This window comes from Leucoraja erinacea, chromosome 3 (genome assembly GCF_028641065.1).
Source record: "Leucoraja erinacea ecotype New England chromosome 3, Leri_hhj_1, whole genome shotgun sequence".
NCBI lineage: Eukaryota > Metazoa > Chordata > Chondrichthyes > Rajiformes > Rajidae > Leucoraja > Leucoraja erinaceus.
Window position 1 is genome coordinate 3,520,427 of NC_073379.1, and position 18,185 is coordinate 3,538,611.

The 18,185-nt window shown below is 44.4% G+C and overlaps 1 protein-coding gene across 1 annotated transcript in view; it reads left to right on the plus strand.

Annotated features, from left to right (window-relative positions):
• The window catches only part of pde8b (phosphodiesterase 8B), a 208,828-nt gene that overhangs the window by 173,530 nt on the left and 17,113 nt on the right, over window positions 1–18,185 (plus strand). The window contains exons 14-18 of the mRNA XM_055631505.1: window positions 1,319–1,483; window positions 7,341–7,386; window positions 9,576–9,647; window positions 11,611–11,746; window positions 15,250–15,448. Of these exons, the coding sequence (XP_055487480.1) occupies window positions 1,319–1,483; window positions 7,341–7,386; window positions 9,576–9,647; window positions 11,611–11,746; window positions 15,250–15,448 (618 nt within the window). The remainder of the gene's footprint in view (window positions 1–1,318; window positions 1,484–7,340; window positions 7,387–9,575; window positions 9,648–11,610; window positions 11,747–15,249; window positions 15,449–18,185) is intronic.

Sequence of the window (18,185 nt, forward strand, 5' to 3'; positions counted from 1 at the left end):
AACTCCATGTAGCATCCGCTTTTGCACACACATAGGGGCAGCATGGTAGTGCAGCAGGTAGAGCTGCTTCCTCCCTGCACCAGACACTCGGGTTCAATCTTGCCCTCGGTTGCTGTCTGTGGAGAGTTTGCATGTTCTCTCTATGGTCGTGTGGGTTTCCTCCAACATCCAAAAGGCGTGTGGGTTTGTAGGTTGGTGAGTATGTGAATATATACATGCACAAACTTTTTTTTCCTCATTTTTATTATATACGTTTACAGTGTACTATGTTTACATATTCTGTGTGCTGCTGCAAGCAAGAATGTCATTGTTCTATCTGGGACATATGACGATGAAAACACGCATGACTCAATAGACAATAGACAATAAACAATAGGTGCAGGAGTAGGCCATTCAGCCCTTCGAGCCTGCACCACCATTCAATATGATCATGGCTGATCATCCAACTCAGTATCCTGTACCTGCCTTCTCTCCATACCCCCTGATCCCTTTAGCCACAAGGGCCACATCTAACTCCCTCTTAAATATAGCCAATGAACTGGCCTCAACTACCTTCTGTGGCAGAGAATTCCACAGATTCACCACTCTCTGTGTGAAAAAATGTTTTTCTCATCTCGGTCCTAAAAGACTTCCCTCTTATCCTTAAACTGTGACCCCTTGTTCTGGACTTCCCCAACATCGGGAACAATCTTCCTGCATCTAGCCTGTTCAACCCCTTAAGAATTTTGTAAGTTTCTATAAGATCCCCCCTCAATCTTCTAAATTCTAGCGATTATGCCTCTCTTAGTTAATGTAAGCATCGAACATAGTTACAGTACAGCACAGGACCAGGCTCTTCGGCCCACAATGTCCGTGCTTGACTTGATGCCAAGTTACACTAATCCCCTCTGCCCGTACGTCATCCATATCCCTCCACTCCCTGCATATTCTCTTGTCCTGGAATTCTCCAACATTGGGAACAATCTTCCTGCATCTAGCCTGTCTAACCCTTTAAGAATTTTGTAAGTTTCTATAAGTCGTGGCTACCATCCACAATGAGTACCCCGTTCCTGCCTTCAAACCATATCCCTTGACTCCGCTATCTTTAAGAGCTCTTGACTAATTGACCTCTGTAAATTGCTCCAATGGTGTTGGGAGCAGGATAACACTGAGCTAGTGTGAATGGGTGATTGATGTTTGGCATGGACCCGATGGGCCGAACGACCTTTTCCCTAGCTGTATCTATCAATTTGTAAATGCACATGCACCTTGTTGATTCCACATTTGTGAATGCAAAAGCCCTTTAGCAATGTAACTCTTTTTCTCCATTTTTTCACAGGTCATCAATATAATTAACACTGCCCAGGAGACCAGTCCAGCAACTGTTGCAGAAGCCTTGGACAGAGTGCTGGAAATACTGAGGACCACTGAACTCTACTCACCGCAGCTCAGCACGAAGGACGATGATCCCCACACCAGTGATCTAGTGGGCGGCCTCATGACTGTGAGTTAGTAAGGAATGCCTTTCCGATTTACACATATCACATTACGCACTTACACATTTCACTCTGTACAGCATTTGTCAATAGAGTATTTGCTTGTGGTAGAGTTTTCCCGCGTGACCTGCGTGGGTTTTCTCTGAGGTCTTCGGTTTCCTCCCACACTCCAAAGACGTACTGGGCTGCAGGTAACTTGGCTTGGAGTATGTGTAAGTTTTCCTTAGTGTGTGTAGGTTAGTGTTAATATGTGGGGATCGCTGGTTGGTCATGTGGGTCCTGTTTCCGCGCTGTATCTCTAAAACTGAAACTATAAACCTGTGCCCTGCCTGGATGTGCATCCGTTTCTCCATTAAAACCCTCCCCCCTACGTTCCCTTCCACCTATAGTATATTCCTTCCTTTGGTTTCCCTGTACAGTGGTGCAGCAGTAGAGTTGCTGCCTTCCAGCGACAGAGACCTGGGTACGATCCAGACTATGTGTGCTGTCTGTACAGAGTTTGTATGTTCTCCCCATGACCACGTGGGTTTTCTCTTGGTGCTCCAGTTTCCTCCCACACTCCAAAGACGTATAACTTTGTACATTAATTGGCTTTGGTAAATTGTAAAATTGATCCTAGTAGCAATGTTACAAAATTTTGAGATTTAAAAAATCAAGTCTGCAATTTATCCCATCAGATAAAGCATAAAAATAAGTTTAATTTGACACCTAATTCACTTTCATATCTCAAGTAATAAAAAAGTTATGGCCATTTTCATACTCGGAAATTAGCATCTTGTTCCCTATTGATTTTCTATGGACATAACAAAAAAGCTGTGATCATGGACAGTCAAACCTTCTTCTTAAAAATTAAGAGAACTGAATGAAATTTTCAGTTATCATAGATTGAAGCATTCTGAAACAAATATAAAATAATCTTACTTGGATGACCTGAAATTAAAGCATATAAATAGTTAGTTACCCAATTGTAGCTAATTTCAAACTTCAATTACTAGATCTAAACATCTATCCATTTCTTAATAAATGATTAACATTTTTAAATAGCCTAAGTGTCCAAATAATATTCACAAATAATTCACAATAAAACATGATTTTTAAATCTCATTTACATCAATTTATAGGCCAAATGGAAGGAATTTAGTGTTCGATTGCTGTAAATTAAAGTCAATTTAAATCGGCTTTCTAGTGGGTTCCTGTGAACGCGCTGGTTTAGAACGTTCACATTGCGCTAGATTTGTGCCCCCAAATGCCCAGAAAAATACTGCGTGATATAAAGAACCCAAAATGAGCTACTCGCTATAGAAAACTTTATATACAGGGTTCTTAAGAAGCCCCTTTTAATGTAAAAATAAGGTACATACCTTTAATTGTTTGCTTTATAAAACCCTGGGGCTACGAGAGGTTGCGGGTTTAGAGAGTGATTTTTAAACTACTATAACTATTTTACAAGGCCATAACAAACTAATAATACCTTTTGCGACGGGGTCTTTCAGCGATTTTTCGTTAATGATTTACTAGGCTGAATATTTTCGATTGCAACAGCCTAGTAAAAATCGCGTTTTAAACCCACCCCCTCTAAACAGCGCCAAAATCGCGCACAAGGCCTGGGGCAGATTCTCAACGACGATTCAGGTAGGTTTTGTAACATACCTAATCCTAGTGCGTAGGATAATGTTAGTGTACGAGGTGGACTCAGTGGGCTGAAGGGCCTGTTTCCATACTGCATCTCTAAAGTCTAAGTCTAAAGTAAATCATGCCTCTCTTATCATGCCTCCCCTATTTCCTTATCTCACATATTTTGTCTTTTCTTTTTTGGCCATTGTCCAACCATTTGCTTATCAAACGATTCTCTCTCACCTGTATCTACCTATCACTTGGCAGATTTTGTCTCTGCTTCCCCCCCCCCTCTCCACTTCACCCCCTGCACCTTTATACCTTTATTCTTCCTTTTTGCCCTCTCCCCTCTCCCATTCACTCCCCCTCCCTTCCCCCATCTTTCCCTTAATCCTCTTCATCATTTCCCCCTCCCTCTCGTATTCCCCTTCCCTTCTCCCAATCTACTCTCGCCCCCTCCCCCAGCCCAATTTGATGCTGCTCATGTTATTTATGATGATTACATGTTGTGTTCTGCTGCATCAAGTAAGGATTTGATTGTTCTATCTGGGACATATGACAATGAAACACTCTTGACTCTAGACATGCCACTGCTGATAATGTTCATGTTGATGTCCCTGCCAATATGATAAGCCCTTTAATTTTTTTTTTTTTTTTTTTTGATTAAAAAAATAAATAAAAAAATAAAAAAATAATAAGCCCCCTCCCCCCCCCCATCACCACTACCTGACTACCCCTCCCTCTCCAATGTTGAAGGCAGGTATCCCCTTTCACTGCTATCCAAGCCACCCTCTCAATGCTGCTTTGTTTATCACATATGCAACTACACAGTATTTGTTTTTTGTTGCATACATTATACATGCTGTGTTTTGGCGCAGTTATAGTGTCATAGAGTGACAGAGTGTGGGAACAGGCCCTTCAGCCCAACTTGCCCACACTGGCTAACAATGTTCCAGCTACACTAGTCCCATCTGCCTACGCTTGGTCCATATCCCCCTAAACTTGTCCTATCCATGTACCTGTCTAACCGTTTCTAAAACGTTGGGATAGTCACAGCCTCAACTACCTCCTCTGGCAGCTTGTTCCATATACCCACCGCCCTTTGTGTGAAAATGTTACCTCTCAGATTTCTTTTAAATCTTTTCCCCTTCACCTTGAACCTATGTCCTCTGGTTCTCGATTCCCCTACCCTGGGCAAGAGACACTGTGCATCTTCCCGATCTATTCCTCTCATGATTTTATACACCTCTATAAGTTCACACTCATCCTCCTGCACTCCCAAGGAATGGAGACCCAGCCTACTCAACCTATCCCTGTAGCTCAGACCTTCAACATCCTCATAAATCTTTTCTGAACCGTTTCAAGCTTGACTATATCTTTCCTATAACATGTTGCCCAGAACTGTATACAATACTCTAAATGCAGTCTCACCAACGTCTTATACAACTGCAACATGATCTCCCAACTTCTATATTCAACACATAATCTAATGAAGGTCAATGTGCCAAAAGCCCTTTTTGACTGCTTTACCTACCTGCGACTCGACCTTCAAGGAACCATGCACCAGCACTCCTAGATCCCTCTGCTCTACAACACTCCCCAGAGGCCCACCATTCACTGTGTAGGTCCTACCCTTGTTAGACGTTCCAAAATGCAACAACTCACATTTTTAAATGTATTAAATTCCATCAACCATTCCTCAGCCCACCTGGCCAATCGATCAAGATCCTGCTGCAATCTTTCACAACCATCTTCACTATCTGCAAAACCACCCATCTTTTGTATCATCAGCAAACTTGTTAATCTTACATAGAAACATAGAAAATAGGTGCAGGAGAAGGCCATTCGGCCCTTCGAGCCAGCACCGCCATTCATTGTGACCATGGCTGATCGTCCTCTATCAATAACCTGTGCCTGCCTTCTGCCCATATCCCTTGAGTCCACTAGCCCCTAGAGCTCTATCTAACTCTCTCTTAAATCCATCCAGTGACTTGGCGTCCACTGCCCTCTGTGGCAGGGAATTCCATAAATTCGCAACTCTCTGGGTGAAAAAGTTTTTTCTCACCTCAGTCTTAAATGGCCTCCCCTTTATTCTAAGACTGTTGCCCCTGGTTCTGGACTCACCCAACATTGGGAACATTTTTCCTGCATCTAGCTTGTCCAGTCCTTTTATAATTTTATATGTTTCTATAAGATCCCCCCTCATCCTTCTAAACTCCAGTGAATACAAGCCTAGCCTTTTTAATCTTTCCTCGTAACACAGTCCCGCCATCCCAGGGTTCAATCTCGTGAACCTACGCTGCACTGCCTCAATCGCAAGGATGTCCTCAAATTAGACCAAAACTGTACACAATACTCCAAATGTGGTCTCACCAGAGCCCTATACAACTGCAGAAGAACCTCGTTGCCATGTATGTTCTCATCCATATCATTGGTGTAGATGACAAGCAGTAACGGGCCCAGCACCGAATCCTGAGGCACACCACTAGTCACAGGCCTCCAGTCCGAGAAGCAACCTTCCACCATCACCCTCTGCTTCCTTCCATGAAGCCAATTTGCTATCCATTCAGCTATCTCCCCTTGGTTCCCATGTGATCTAACATTCCAGTGCAGCCTACCATGTGGAACCTTGTCGAATGCCTTACTGAAATCCATATACACAACATCTACAGTTCTGCCCTCATCGACCTTTTTGGCCACGTTTTCAAAAAACTCAATCAAATTTGTGGGACACGACCTCCCACGTACATAACCATGCTGAATATCTCCTAATTGGCCCTTGCCCATCCAAATGCCTGTATAACCCATCCCTCAGAATACTCTCTAGTAACTTTCCAACTATAGATGTTAAGCTCGCCGGCCTATAGTTCCCAGCATTTTCCCTGCAGCCCTTCTTGAATAGAGGCACAACATTTGCCACCCTCCAGCCCTCCGGCACCTCTCCTGTATTTAAGAACGACTCGTAAATTTCAACCAGTGCTCCCGCAATTTCCTCTCTAGTTTCCCACAATGTCTTCGGATTTATCTGATCAGGCCCTGGAGATATGTACCCGACAGTTCCTTCAGTACTTCCTCGACAGTAACCCTGACTGCTCGCAAGACACTTCCAGTAACTGCTCAACATTGTTCCTCCGTCCTACTGTCTTTCTCCTCGGTAAATACAGAGGAGAAATACTCATTGAGGACCTTGCCCATCTCCTGTGGCTCCACACAGAGGTGACCGCTTTGATTCCTGAGAGGTCCCACTCTCTCTCTAGTTACCCTTTCCCCCCTAATGTATTTATAAAATATTTTGGAATTCTCCTTAATGCCACCCTCCACAGAGCTAACTCCTGACATCTTTTTGTCCTTCTGATTTCCTTTTTCAGTTTACTCCTTAGTTCCCGAAACTCCTCCATGGATGCACTTATTCCCAGCTGCCTGTACCTGTCCAATGCAGCCTTCTTGTTTCTGACCAATGCCTCAATTTCCCTAGTCAGCCAAGCTTCCTTACGTTTGCCTGCTTTGCCCTTCACTCTAACGGGGACGTACACATCCTGCGAACCATCGTCCCTCTACTCATCCGACCATCTTTGTGTCCCGGGGGCACCTCCTGCAGCCGAACTTGAAGGCTCTGGAGGCAATGCCCCGGTTCACCCTCCTACCAGCCCTTCCTTGCTCCTCGCGTCTGATGTCACCAGATCCCTTCTGGTTCCGCTGTCTGGCAAGCGTTCGGGCTCCCTGGTGCCAGTATCTAATATACTCCTTCCCCGTCCACAACCCGTGCACCCAATCCTCTGATCCCAGTCTCAGAAGGAGGAGTTACTCCAGCACTTTGTGACTTTTCTGGTAAACCAACCCCCATCTGCAGTTCCTTGGGTCTACTTAGAATCATAGAAACATAGAAAATAGGTGCAGGAGGAGGCCATTCGGCCCTTTGAGCCAGCACCGCCATTCATTGTGATCATGGCTGATCGTCCCCAATCAATAACCCGTGACTCCACTAGGCCCTAGAGCTCTATCTAACTCTCTCTTAAATCCATCCAGTGATTTGGCCTCCACTGTGACAGGGAATTCCACAAATTCACAACTCTCTGGGTGAAAACGTTTTTTCTCGCCTCAGTCTTAAATGACCTCCCCTTTATTCTAAGACTGTGGCCCCTGGTTCTGGACTTACCTGGTACTTAGAAGAAATACTTGGTGAACTTGAACCCAAAAGTGTGCACCACCCTGTTTTGAACATAAGGTTTATCTTCTCTTTAAACTTTTTAGGATGGATTAAGAAGATTGTCAAGCAATGAATATATTTTCTCTAAAAGTAAGTCTGAATGTTCAATAATCATTTTTTTTAATTTTGAAAATAAGTTGCCGAATTTTAGCTTATTGTCTTTAGTTGCTTCTTATGTTGCATTATTTTATGTGGAAAATAGTGAGGACTCTTGAGATGTAGTCCAATATCTATCTTCATGTCATAGTGAATTAAATTAATGAAACACAGTTGCAAGAATATTCTTCCTTCACTAGGAAGAGCAGTTTTTTGCACACGCTGATTTACTCCAGCATTTTGTGTCTTATTTTGCCTCCATTCCTATGGTGTCAGAGGTAATGGGGAGATGCAGTCATGAGGGCCTTGTATACTTGGAGCAAAGTTTCTCTATTCTTAGAGAATCAAGGAAGAGTAGATGCTGGTTTACAAAAAAAAGATGGAAAGTAACAAATCCAACATAGAAACATGGTAAATAGATGCAGGAGGAGGCCATTCGGCCCCTCGAGCCAGCACCGCCATTCATTGTGATCATGGCTGATCGTCCCCTATCAATAACCCGTGCCTGCCTTCTCCCCATATCCCTTGACTCCACTAGCCCCTAGAGCTCAATCTAACTCTCTCCTAAATCCATCCAGTGACTTGGCCTCCACTGCCCTCTGTGGCAGGGAATTCCATAAATTCACAACTCTCTGGGTGAAAAAGTTTTTTCTCACCTCAGTCTTAAATGACCTCCCCTTTATTCTAAGACTGTGGCCCCTGGTTCTGGACTCTCCCAACATTGGGAACGTTTATCCTGCATCTAGCTTGTCCAGTCCTTTTATAATTTTATATATTTCTATAAGATATCCCCTCATCCTTCTAAACTCCAGCGAATACAAGCACAAGGATCACATATTATCCTCCAACATTTTCCCTCACCTGTAACGGGATCCCACCACGAGAGACCTTCCACAGAGACCGTTCCCTCCGCAACTGCTTGGTTCGCTGTTCCCAGCCGAACCACCCTCTCCCCGGGAACCTTCCCCTGCAACCGTAGAAGATGCAACACCTGTCCTTATAATGACCCCGTCCCATCAATTCCGAGACCCAGCAGTCCTTCCATGTGAGACAGGGGTTCACGTGCATCTCCTCTAACCTCGTCTGCTCCATCCGATGTTCCTGATGTGTCCTCCTTTACATCGGTGAGACGAGGTGACCATTTCGCGAACACATGCGCTCGGTCCACCAAGGCCTACACAATCTCTGGATTGCTAACCATTTTAACTCCCCTTCCCATTCCCATGGTGACCTTTCTGTCCTGGGCCTCCTCCACAGCCAGAGTGAGGCCACACACAAACCCCCCCTACCCCCTTTAACTCCCTCTCTTCCCTATGCCCTACCTGGACTTGCACCCATTTCTGTCTCCCCTTCCACATATATTAATTTCTCTGGCTTCACAATTGCGGCTTTTATCCTTATCTCACCCTTTTTCTCTTTTCACCTTTGGCCTTTGGCCATCCAGCTGAATATCATACCCCCTCCCTTCACCTGTATCCAGGCTTTGTCCTGCTGCTCCTGTCTCCCAGCATTCTTCCCCCCCCAATACTCCCTATCCTGCAAGGGATCACCACCATCAGTCTGAAGAAGGGTCCCGACCAGAAACGTCACCTATCCATATACTCCAGAGATGCTGTCGGACCCGCTGATTTACTCCGGCACATGGTGTCTTATTTTGCCTCTATTCCTATGGTGTCAGAGGTAATGGGATGGCAGGAAAATGGGATTGGGAGGAAGAGATAGATCGGCCATGAGTGAATGGCAGAGTAGACTTAATGGGCCAAATGCCCTAATTCTACTCCTATCGCTTGTGACCTTATGACTTATGACCTTATAGTCTTGAAGCAAAGGACAACATGCAATTTGCTTCTTTTTCTTAAGAGCAGCACACAGCACATAAGCACAGCCTGGGTAAGGGCTACCGTATATGTGGAATAAATGTAGAAGATGTTGCGGTCATCGATGCTCGGGCATCGTCCGTGGATAGAGACACAGTTTTTTGTTTTTTTTTGTATATTATAATAGTTTATATTTATATTTACATTTATATGCAATTCTTATTTTGCACACTTTTCGTTTTTTTTTTTGTGGAATAAATGTAGAAGATGTTGCGGGCATTGATGCTCGGGCATCGTCCGTGGATAGAGACACAGTTAACGCTTCCCAGTATAATAATGTTCCCTGCTTTCTATTGTGATGTGTAGGCTGTCGACAGATTGAGAAGTCTGACGCACTGCTCTGGACTTCACTTGATGGGCAGATTGAAGAAGAACCAGGTACTGATACACAAGCAAGTTTTGCAAATCCACAATTAAATAATTTCGGATTAAATGGTTTCTTCTCGATGCTAATTATCTTGCAGTTGTTTCAATGAAAATTCATCATCAATTCAATGATTTAGATATTTATCTATTGCCACATATACCCAGGTACAGTGAAATGGTTTGTTTTGTCTACAACCCGGTAAAAGCAGACCTCACGTAGGCGGTAGACAAATATCGCCACGTTCCTGACGTCGCCGACAACGTTACAAACGCTGCACGTGGCAGTAGACAGCCCCCCTTTATTCTTGGCACCCCACCCTGCCGGGGGTACCCCATCATTCTCACTGACCCGCCACTGGCTCTCCCCCCCCTCTTCATTCTCAGCGCCCCCCTGACGAGTAGCTCTTGACATAGTCCACCTACGCCTTCGAAAGTCCACTCGCTATTGTCAACACCTTTGCCCTTGATGGTTCACTCGCTCTTGACAGTCCTCCTACACTCTCAACAGATAATAAATAATCTGTCTTCTTGTTCTTGCCACCAAAATGGATAACCTCGCATTTATCCACATTATACTGCATCTGCTGCCATGCATCTACCCACTCAGCCAACCTATCCGAGTCACCCTGCATCCTCACAGCATCCTCCTCGCGGCTCACACTGCCACCCAGCTTTGTGTCATCCGCAAACTTGGAGATTTTACATTTAATTCCCTCGTCTCAATCGTTAGTATATATTGTAAATAACTGGGATCCCAGCACCAAGCCTTGCGGCACCCCACTAGTTACTGCGTTAACTAGTTAACTGCTTAACAGTTAAAAGAGACTGTTGCTGACTGAGATCCCGTGTTTACTTAAACAATTGTCATTTACTTGCTTTTTAATCACGACTATACATCAGAGAGAGCAGATTAGTCATAGCATCCTGTCAAAGTCTAATTGCACTTGATAAGCTGGCAGCGAATCACGTTTTTGAACCAAGACAGTCATTCTGATGAAGTGCTCCAACATTGCTTAGGAAAACAGTAACAAGAACTAAACCAAGATGTGAAGAACAGTTCATCTCATTTGCCTGAGATCTGGAAAGGCGCATTGTAATTAGTGACTTCGACAATAGACAATGGGTGCAGGAGTAGGCCATTCGGCCATTCGAGCCAGCACCACCATTCAATGTGATCATGACTGATCATCCCCAATCAGCACCCCGTTCCTGCCTTCTCCCCATATCCCCTGACTCCGCTATCTTTAAGAGCCCTGTCTAGCTCTCTCTTGAAAGTATCCAGAGAACCGGCCTCCATCGCCCTCTGAGGCAGAGAATTCCACACACTCACAACTCTTTGTGAAAAAGCGTTTCTTTGTCTCCGTTCTAAATGGCTTACCCCTTATTCTTAAGCTGTGGCTTAAACTTGATATAAAGAAACAAAAAAATACACGGTTCATGTGCCATCGCCAATATTAGTTGCCAAATAATATCCTCCACCTGTTCACCTTGGACAAAGCATCGAGTGCTGTTATCAAACATCGTGTAGAGCTGCAGCATGGAACTCGGACCATCAAGTCCACAACAACCATCGATCGCCCATTCACACTAGTACTATGTTAACCCACTTCCTCATCCACTCCCTGCACACCAAGGGGAATTTACAAAGGCCAAATAGGCTTCAAACCCACATGTATTTGGAATGTGGGATGAAACCGGAGCACCCGGAGGAAACCTCTAGGGCAACAGAGAGAACGTGCAAACTCCATACAGACAGCACCCGAGGTCAGGATCTAACACGGGTCTCCGATGCTGTGAGGCAGCAGCTCTACCAGCTGTGCCACATGGTGTGCGGGAGGCTCCTGGAGAAATACCAGAATGAAGTTTGGTTTTGGTGCAGATAGAAAAATGTCTCCTTTGACAAAGGCAGTTGTATGATATAAAACACTATGTATTGAGATTCACTCTAATTTGATAATTCTGTTTAAACTGATAGACTTGCAGCAAAGTCACAGTCACCTTGCCATTCCAGTTGCCTTTGGTGACATACCTCCTCGTGCTGCAGAATTACTTGCTGAAGAGGACAACTGGGATTTCAACATTTTTGAGCTGGAGGCTGTAACTAACAAGAGGTGGGTGCCAGTACTAATCTATGATGGCTTGCCGGCTCCACACAGGTGAATTCTTGACATAGGTAAGACCTTTTTTTCACCCAGTTTTATTCCACCAGGGAGGTCTTACCTTCCACTACCTGCAACCTCCGGCAACCACCTTCAACTAGCATCGGAACCGGCTTCGACTAAAAAACCAGCTTAGACTAAAAAATTACCGATTTTTAAAACGGCAACATATTTTTAGTAGAGGCTGGTTTTTAATTTTTTGAAATAATCGCCGGAACATAGAAGAAGCTCGACTACGCGGAAACCACTTTCGACCATTAGGGAGAGTGACCAAAACCTCCGGGAACCCCACGGAAACCTTGGGTGGGGCGCAATGTCTCCAGAGGTTTCCGTTCAGGTTTTCTAAGTGGGACAGGGGTTTAACTTTCTTTTTTTTAAACACGAGAGATTGTAGGCCTGGTTTGCTTAATCTCTGTTCTCAGAAGAAACCTACTATTCTTGGAATCAATTAGGGTGTCAATTTAGTAATAATACTTTAACACAAATAATAGTCAATAATAAAGAAATCGCTGATAACTTTCATGAACATGGGTTCATTGATGTAACTGGTAAGTACAGTGCTTTGAATTATTTCTTGAAAATGGAGTTAAAACCAGGTTAAGATACAGGTCTACAATCAATTGTCCTGATTCCTTTGTTCCAGAGCCTTGCTGGATTATGCATTTTTGGATAGAGTGGATGTGGAGAGATGTTTCCACTAGTGGGAGAGTCTAGGACTAGAGGTCATAGCCTCAGAATTAAAGGATGTTATTTTAGGAATGAGATGAGGAGGAATTTCTTTGGTCAGAGGGTGGTGAATCTGTGGAATTATTTGCCACAGAAGGTTGTGGAGGCCAAGTCAGTGGATATATTTAAGGCAAAGATAGGTAGATTCGTGATTAGTATGGGTTTCAGAGATTATAAGAAGACAGGAGAATGGGGTTAGGAAGGAGAGATAAATCACCCATGGTTGAATGGTGTAAACTTGATGGGCCGAATGGCCTAATTCTGCTCCTATCACTTATGACCTTATGATTTTGCCGGACCAACAGAGGTCTCGTAATAATAAATTAAAAATACACCTCACTATTTATACTCCTCCCATGTCTCTAAAAGCCCTGTCCCACGGTACGAGTTCATTCCAAGAATTCTCCCGAGTTTGCCCTGATTTGAACTCGGAGATTTACGGTAATGGCCACTCGTCGGTACTCGGGGCTCTCGTGGACATTTTTCATCATGTTGAAAAATCTTCACGAGTCTTCCCGCGCTTACCTGCCGTTAGCGAGTCTTCCCGAGTACCTACCGTTAGCGCTAAGAGATGTCCCCGAGCTCCGACGTACCCGCTACGTTTATTCTCCGTGCTTACCACGAGTTTGATTTTCTTTAAACTCGGGAGAGCTCTTGGAATGAACTCGTATCGTGGGACAGGGCTTTAAAGCACCATGGACTGCTGGAAACTCAAGTAAAGAATTAATAATTAACAAAGAAATAAACAATTAACTCTTTCAGGATGGAAGCACACGTCCCGAAAGTGCGTGCGACCAACGCAACGCTCCCATAATGTCCGCATTAAAGCAGGTGCTGGACCATCAGTTGCCGGAAAATCCCTGGTGCACCTGCATAAGATTTGTTCGGGCAAATGTCATTGTCACAAATAATCACCAGTGCCGCATTACTAAAGGGCGTTGCGTGGTTTTATCATTAAAAATGTGCTCACTGGATGGCCTGGAGATTGACCAGGGGAGCGAGGGCTGGTGACAGTACAGCAAGGATGGTAAGATATGTGACTAGGAGGAGAGCGCCAGAAAGATAGGGGCCCGAGGGAGTGTGGGGTCACGGGGATCGGGGTCAAGGGTCGGTATGGTGAACTTTGGCCTTAGGCAGTTGGAAGTGTGGAGATGGCACAGTGGCGCAGCCGTTGAGTTGCTTTCTTACAGCACCAGGGACCCAGGTTCGATCCTGCCGACGGGATGCTGTCTGTAGGGAGTTTGCATGTTCTCCCTGTGGCCGCTTGCTTGGCTTTTCTCCGGGTGCTCTGGTTCCAAAGATGTACAGGTGGGTGTAGGTTAATTGGCTTCGGTAAAATTGTAAATTGGCCCTCATGTGTAGGACGGTGCGCGTGTACGGGCTTGCTGGTCAGCGCAGACACAGTGGTCCGAAGAGTCTGTTTCTGTGGCGTGCACAGGCTAAAGTTGTTGGACAACTTGTTCTATTTGAGTTTCCGTTTGTGCACGTCGAGTTGATTGCATTAGTCGAAACAGGGCGGACCACGTGAAGGTTGCAATCTTCCACCCCCTGTATCTCTAAATTCATAAGTCTAAATCAGGAGGTCAATCAATGCAAGGCTTTGGGATGGTGTGTGGATGGGCTTGAGAAGATCCCAGAGATACAAAGCTTGCATTATTACAAGTTCACTGGCCCAGCTGCACCCGCCATGGATAGTCATGGTTTCATTTTCTCCACAGTATGTAGCAAAAAGCAGCATAGCTCAGAATTCACACCAGTTACACAAAGGGGAATAACACCAGGAAGTGGCATGGTTGAATTTCCTGAGTGATCTAAGCCAAACTAAAAACATTCGTTAGCCCGTTTGAGTTTTGATAAAATAAAAGCAAACTTCTTGGCTTGATTTTTTTGTAAAGTAATAGATTTATCACACAATATTAATCTGAATCGTGGAGGCAGACATTGTAATTAATACTAACACTTTTCACAGTGAATGGCAGGCCCCTTGGGGGTGTTGTAGAGCAGAGGGATCTAGGAGTGGAGCTTCATTGTTCCTTGAAGAATAAGGGGTAAGCCATTTAGAACGGAGATGAGGAAACACTTTTTCACACAGAGAGTTGTGAATCTGTGGAATTCTCTGCCTCAGTTCTCTGGATACTTTCAGGAGAGAGCTAGATAGGGCTCTTAAAGATAGCGGAGTCAGGGGATATGCGGAGAAGGCAGGAACGGGGTACTGATTGTGGATGATCAGCCGTGATCACATTGAAGGGCGGTGCTGGCTCGAAGGGCTGAATGGCCTCCTCCTTCACCTATTGTTTATTGAAAGTGCCAAGAGAGCTATAATGGGAGTCAGCGAGACAACGTTTTCACAAAGTGGGGTGTGGAAGATGGACACAAAATGCTGGAGTAACAAAGTGGGTCAGGCAACATCTCTGGTGAAAAGGAATAGATGATGTTTCAGGTCGAGACCCTTCATCAGACTCAAAGGTGTATTAAATGAGCTGCCAGAGGAGGTAATTGAGGCTGGTACCATAACGATATCTAAAAGCGATTTGGCCAGGTACATGGATGGGAAAGGTTTAGAGGGATATAGGCCAAATGCAGGCAAGTGAAACTAGTGTAGATGGGGCATCTTGGTCGGCATGAGCAAGTTAGGCCGGAGGATCTTGTTCTGTTCTGTATGACTCTGACTAAATCACTTGTTTGACACCAGTGAGTTAGTTGAAATCTTGCTGTCTGTTTCATTTTAGGCCCTTGCTCTACCTTGGCTTAAAAATCATGACACAGTTTGGCGTCTGTGGATTTTTAAACTGTTCAGAAGTTACTCTGAGATCATGGCTTCAAGTCATAGAAACCAACTACCATGCATCAAATTCATACCACAATTCCACACACGCAGCTGATGTGTTGCATGCCACAGCATATTTCCTTCGAAAAGACCGAGTTAAGGTAAACTTTAAGATTTACGATCGACGCTCGATGGTGATGTTTAAATGCCTCTTTGAATTTTGTATTGTGCGTTGCATTATTTAGAAACATAGAAAATAGGAGTGCAGGAGGAGGCCATTCGGCCCTTCGAGCCAGCACAGACATTCTTTTTATTTATTTATTTATTTTTTTTATTTTATTTTATTGGAAGTAAGTACAGTCATATGGCACCAAAGTGCCTAATATATATTTTCATAATACATTTTATGTACAACTTCTTTTTTTTTTTTTGTTACATTGAAAAAAGATGAGAATAAGAAAAAGAAGTTAGATAGTAAAGGATAGAAAGATGTGAAATATATAGTGTGTGAAGAAAGAAAACGAGTAAATGAAGAAAGTTGAGAGAGAAAATAGTGAAAAGAAAAGGAGATAATTATTTATAATTTTGACCAACCCCAGCACAGCCATTCAATATGATCATGGCTGATCATCCAAAATCAGGGACTGGACCCAAACTGTCACCCATTCCTTCTCTCCAGTGATGCTGCCTGTCCCGCTGAGTTACTCCAGCATTTGTTGTCTACCTTTGATTTAACCCTGCATCTGCAGTTCTTTCCTACACATCCCTATCCAAAATCACTACCCCTTTCCTGTTTTCTCCCCATATCACAACGAATGGCGGTGCTGGCTCGAAGGGCCAAATGGCCTCCTCCTGCACATTTTCTATGTCTATATTTCTATCCCTTGATTCCATTCGCCCTAAGCGCTATATCTTTCTCTCTCTTGAATACTCTCTTGAATTGAACATGGTTTATGCTGGTTATTCTGATGTTGGTTCACTAAATCATTTAAATTATAATGATGTGAAACACTAGTAGGCCACTGAGATAACTAGCTGTTTGATGTTGTATGTATATGGTCTCCTTGCCTTCATTGGTCAAGACATTGAGATATATAAGGGTCAGGAAGTCAAGTTAGAGCTTTATAAGATTATGATTAGGCCGCATTTGTAGTATTACGTTCAGTTCTTGTCACACCCCATTACTGGAAGGACTTCAGGCCTTTGGAAAGGGCACAGAATGGGTGAACAGAATGCTGCCCAGCTTAGAGTGTATTACCTACAAGACGGGGTCAAGGAAAGAGCGTTCACGTCACGGCCCAGTTTTCACCAATCGTTTCCACCATCACACACAAGAAGCAACAAGACAGACACCATTGTACGCAGATGCCGAGAAGTGTGCTCAGCTGTGGCTGAACAACTTATCTTGTGTGTGGACTCGATAAGAAGAAGCTTGTGGGCCGACAGATGGCGCAATGGGCTAAGTGTTCGGCTGGCGACCGGAAGGTAGCCGGTTCGAATCCCGCTTGGAGTGCATACTGTCGTTGTGTCCTTGGGGCAAGACACTTCACCCACCTTTGCCTGTGTGTAAATGTAATGTAATTATGTGAAGCACTTGACTTCCTGACCCTTATTATTATATTATAAACTACAAGGCCAGGGCGGCTCAGTGGTAGAGTTAACGCTTTATTTCACCAGAATGATTCGGACCTCAGGGTGCTGCCTGTACAGAGTTTGTTTGTTCTCTCTGTGACTGCGTGGGTTTTCTCCGGGTGCTCCAGTTTCCTCTAACATACCAATGACCTGCAGGTATGTAGGTTAATTGGCTTCTGTAAATTGTCCCTAGTGTGTAGGATAGAACTAGTGGGATGGTCATTGGTCGGTGTCGACTTGGTGGGCCAAAGGGCCTGTTTCCTGCAATGGGACGACCAGAACTGCGCACAATATTCCAAATGCAAAGTTCTGTAAAGCTGCATCGTGACTTCCTGACTCTTATATTCAATGCCTTTAGCATACACACCATACACTTTCTTAATAACCCTATCTACTTGTGCTGCCAGCATCAGTGAGTTATGAACTTGGACTCCAAGATCCCTCTGCACATCAATGTTGTTAAGGGTCTTGCTGTATATGCTTTTTATTTGGTCGGTCTGAAGAAGGGACTCGACCCAAAATGTCACCTATTCCTTTGCTCCATAGATGCTGCCTCACCTGCTGGGTTTCTCCAGCATTTTTATCTATCTTTGCTTTTTATTTGTGATCAGTTCATAGAAACATAGAAAATAGGTCCGGGAGGAGGCCAATCGGCCCTTCGAGCCAGCACCGCCATTCATTGTGATCATGGCTGATCATCCCCTATCAATAACCCGTGCATGCCTTCTCCCCATATCCCTTGACTCCACTAGCCCCTAGAGCTCTATCTAACTCTCTCTTAAATCCATCCAGTGACTTGGCCTCCACTGCCCTCTGTGGCAGGGAATTCCACAAATTCACAACTCTCTGGGTGAAAACGTTTTTTCTCTCGCCTCCATATAACCATATAACAATTACAGCACGGAAACAGGCCGTCTCGACCCTTCTAGCCTGTGCCGAACACGTATTCTCCCCTAGTCCCGTAAACCTGCGTTCAGACCATAACCCTCCATACCTTTCCCATCCATATAACTATCCAATTTATTTTTAAATGATAAAAACGAACCTGCCTCCACCACCTTCACTGGAAGCTCATTCCACACAGCCACCACTCTCTGAGTAAAGAAGTTCCCCCTCATGTTACTCCTAAACTTCTGTCCCTTAATTCTCAAGTCATGTCCCCTTGTTTGAATCTTCCCTACTCTCAGTGGGAAAAGCTTATCCACGTAAACTCTGTCTATCCCTCTCATCATTTTAAAGACCTCTATCAAGTCCCCCCTTAACCTT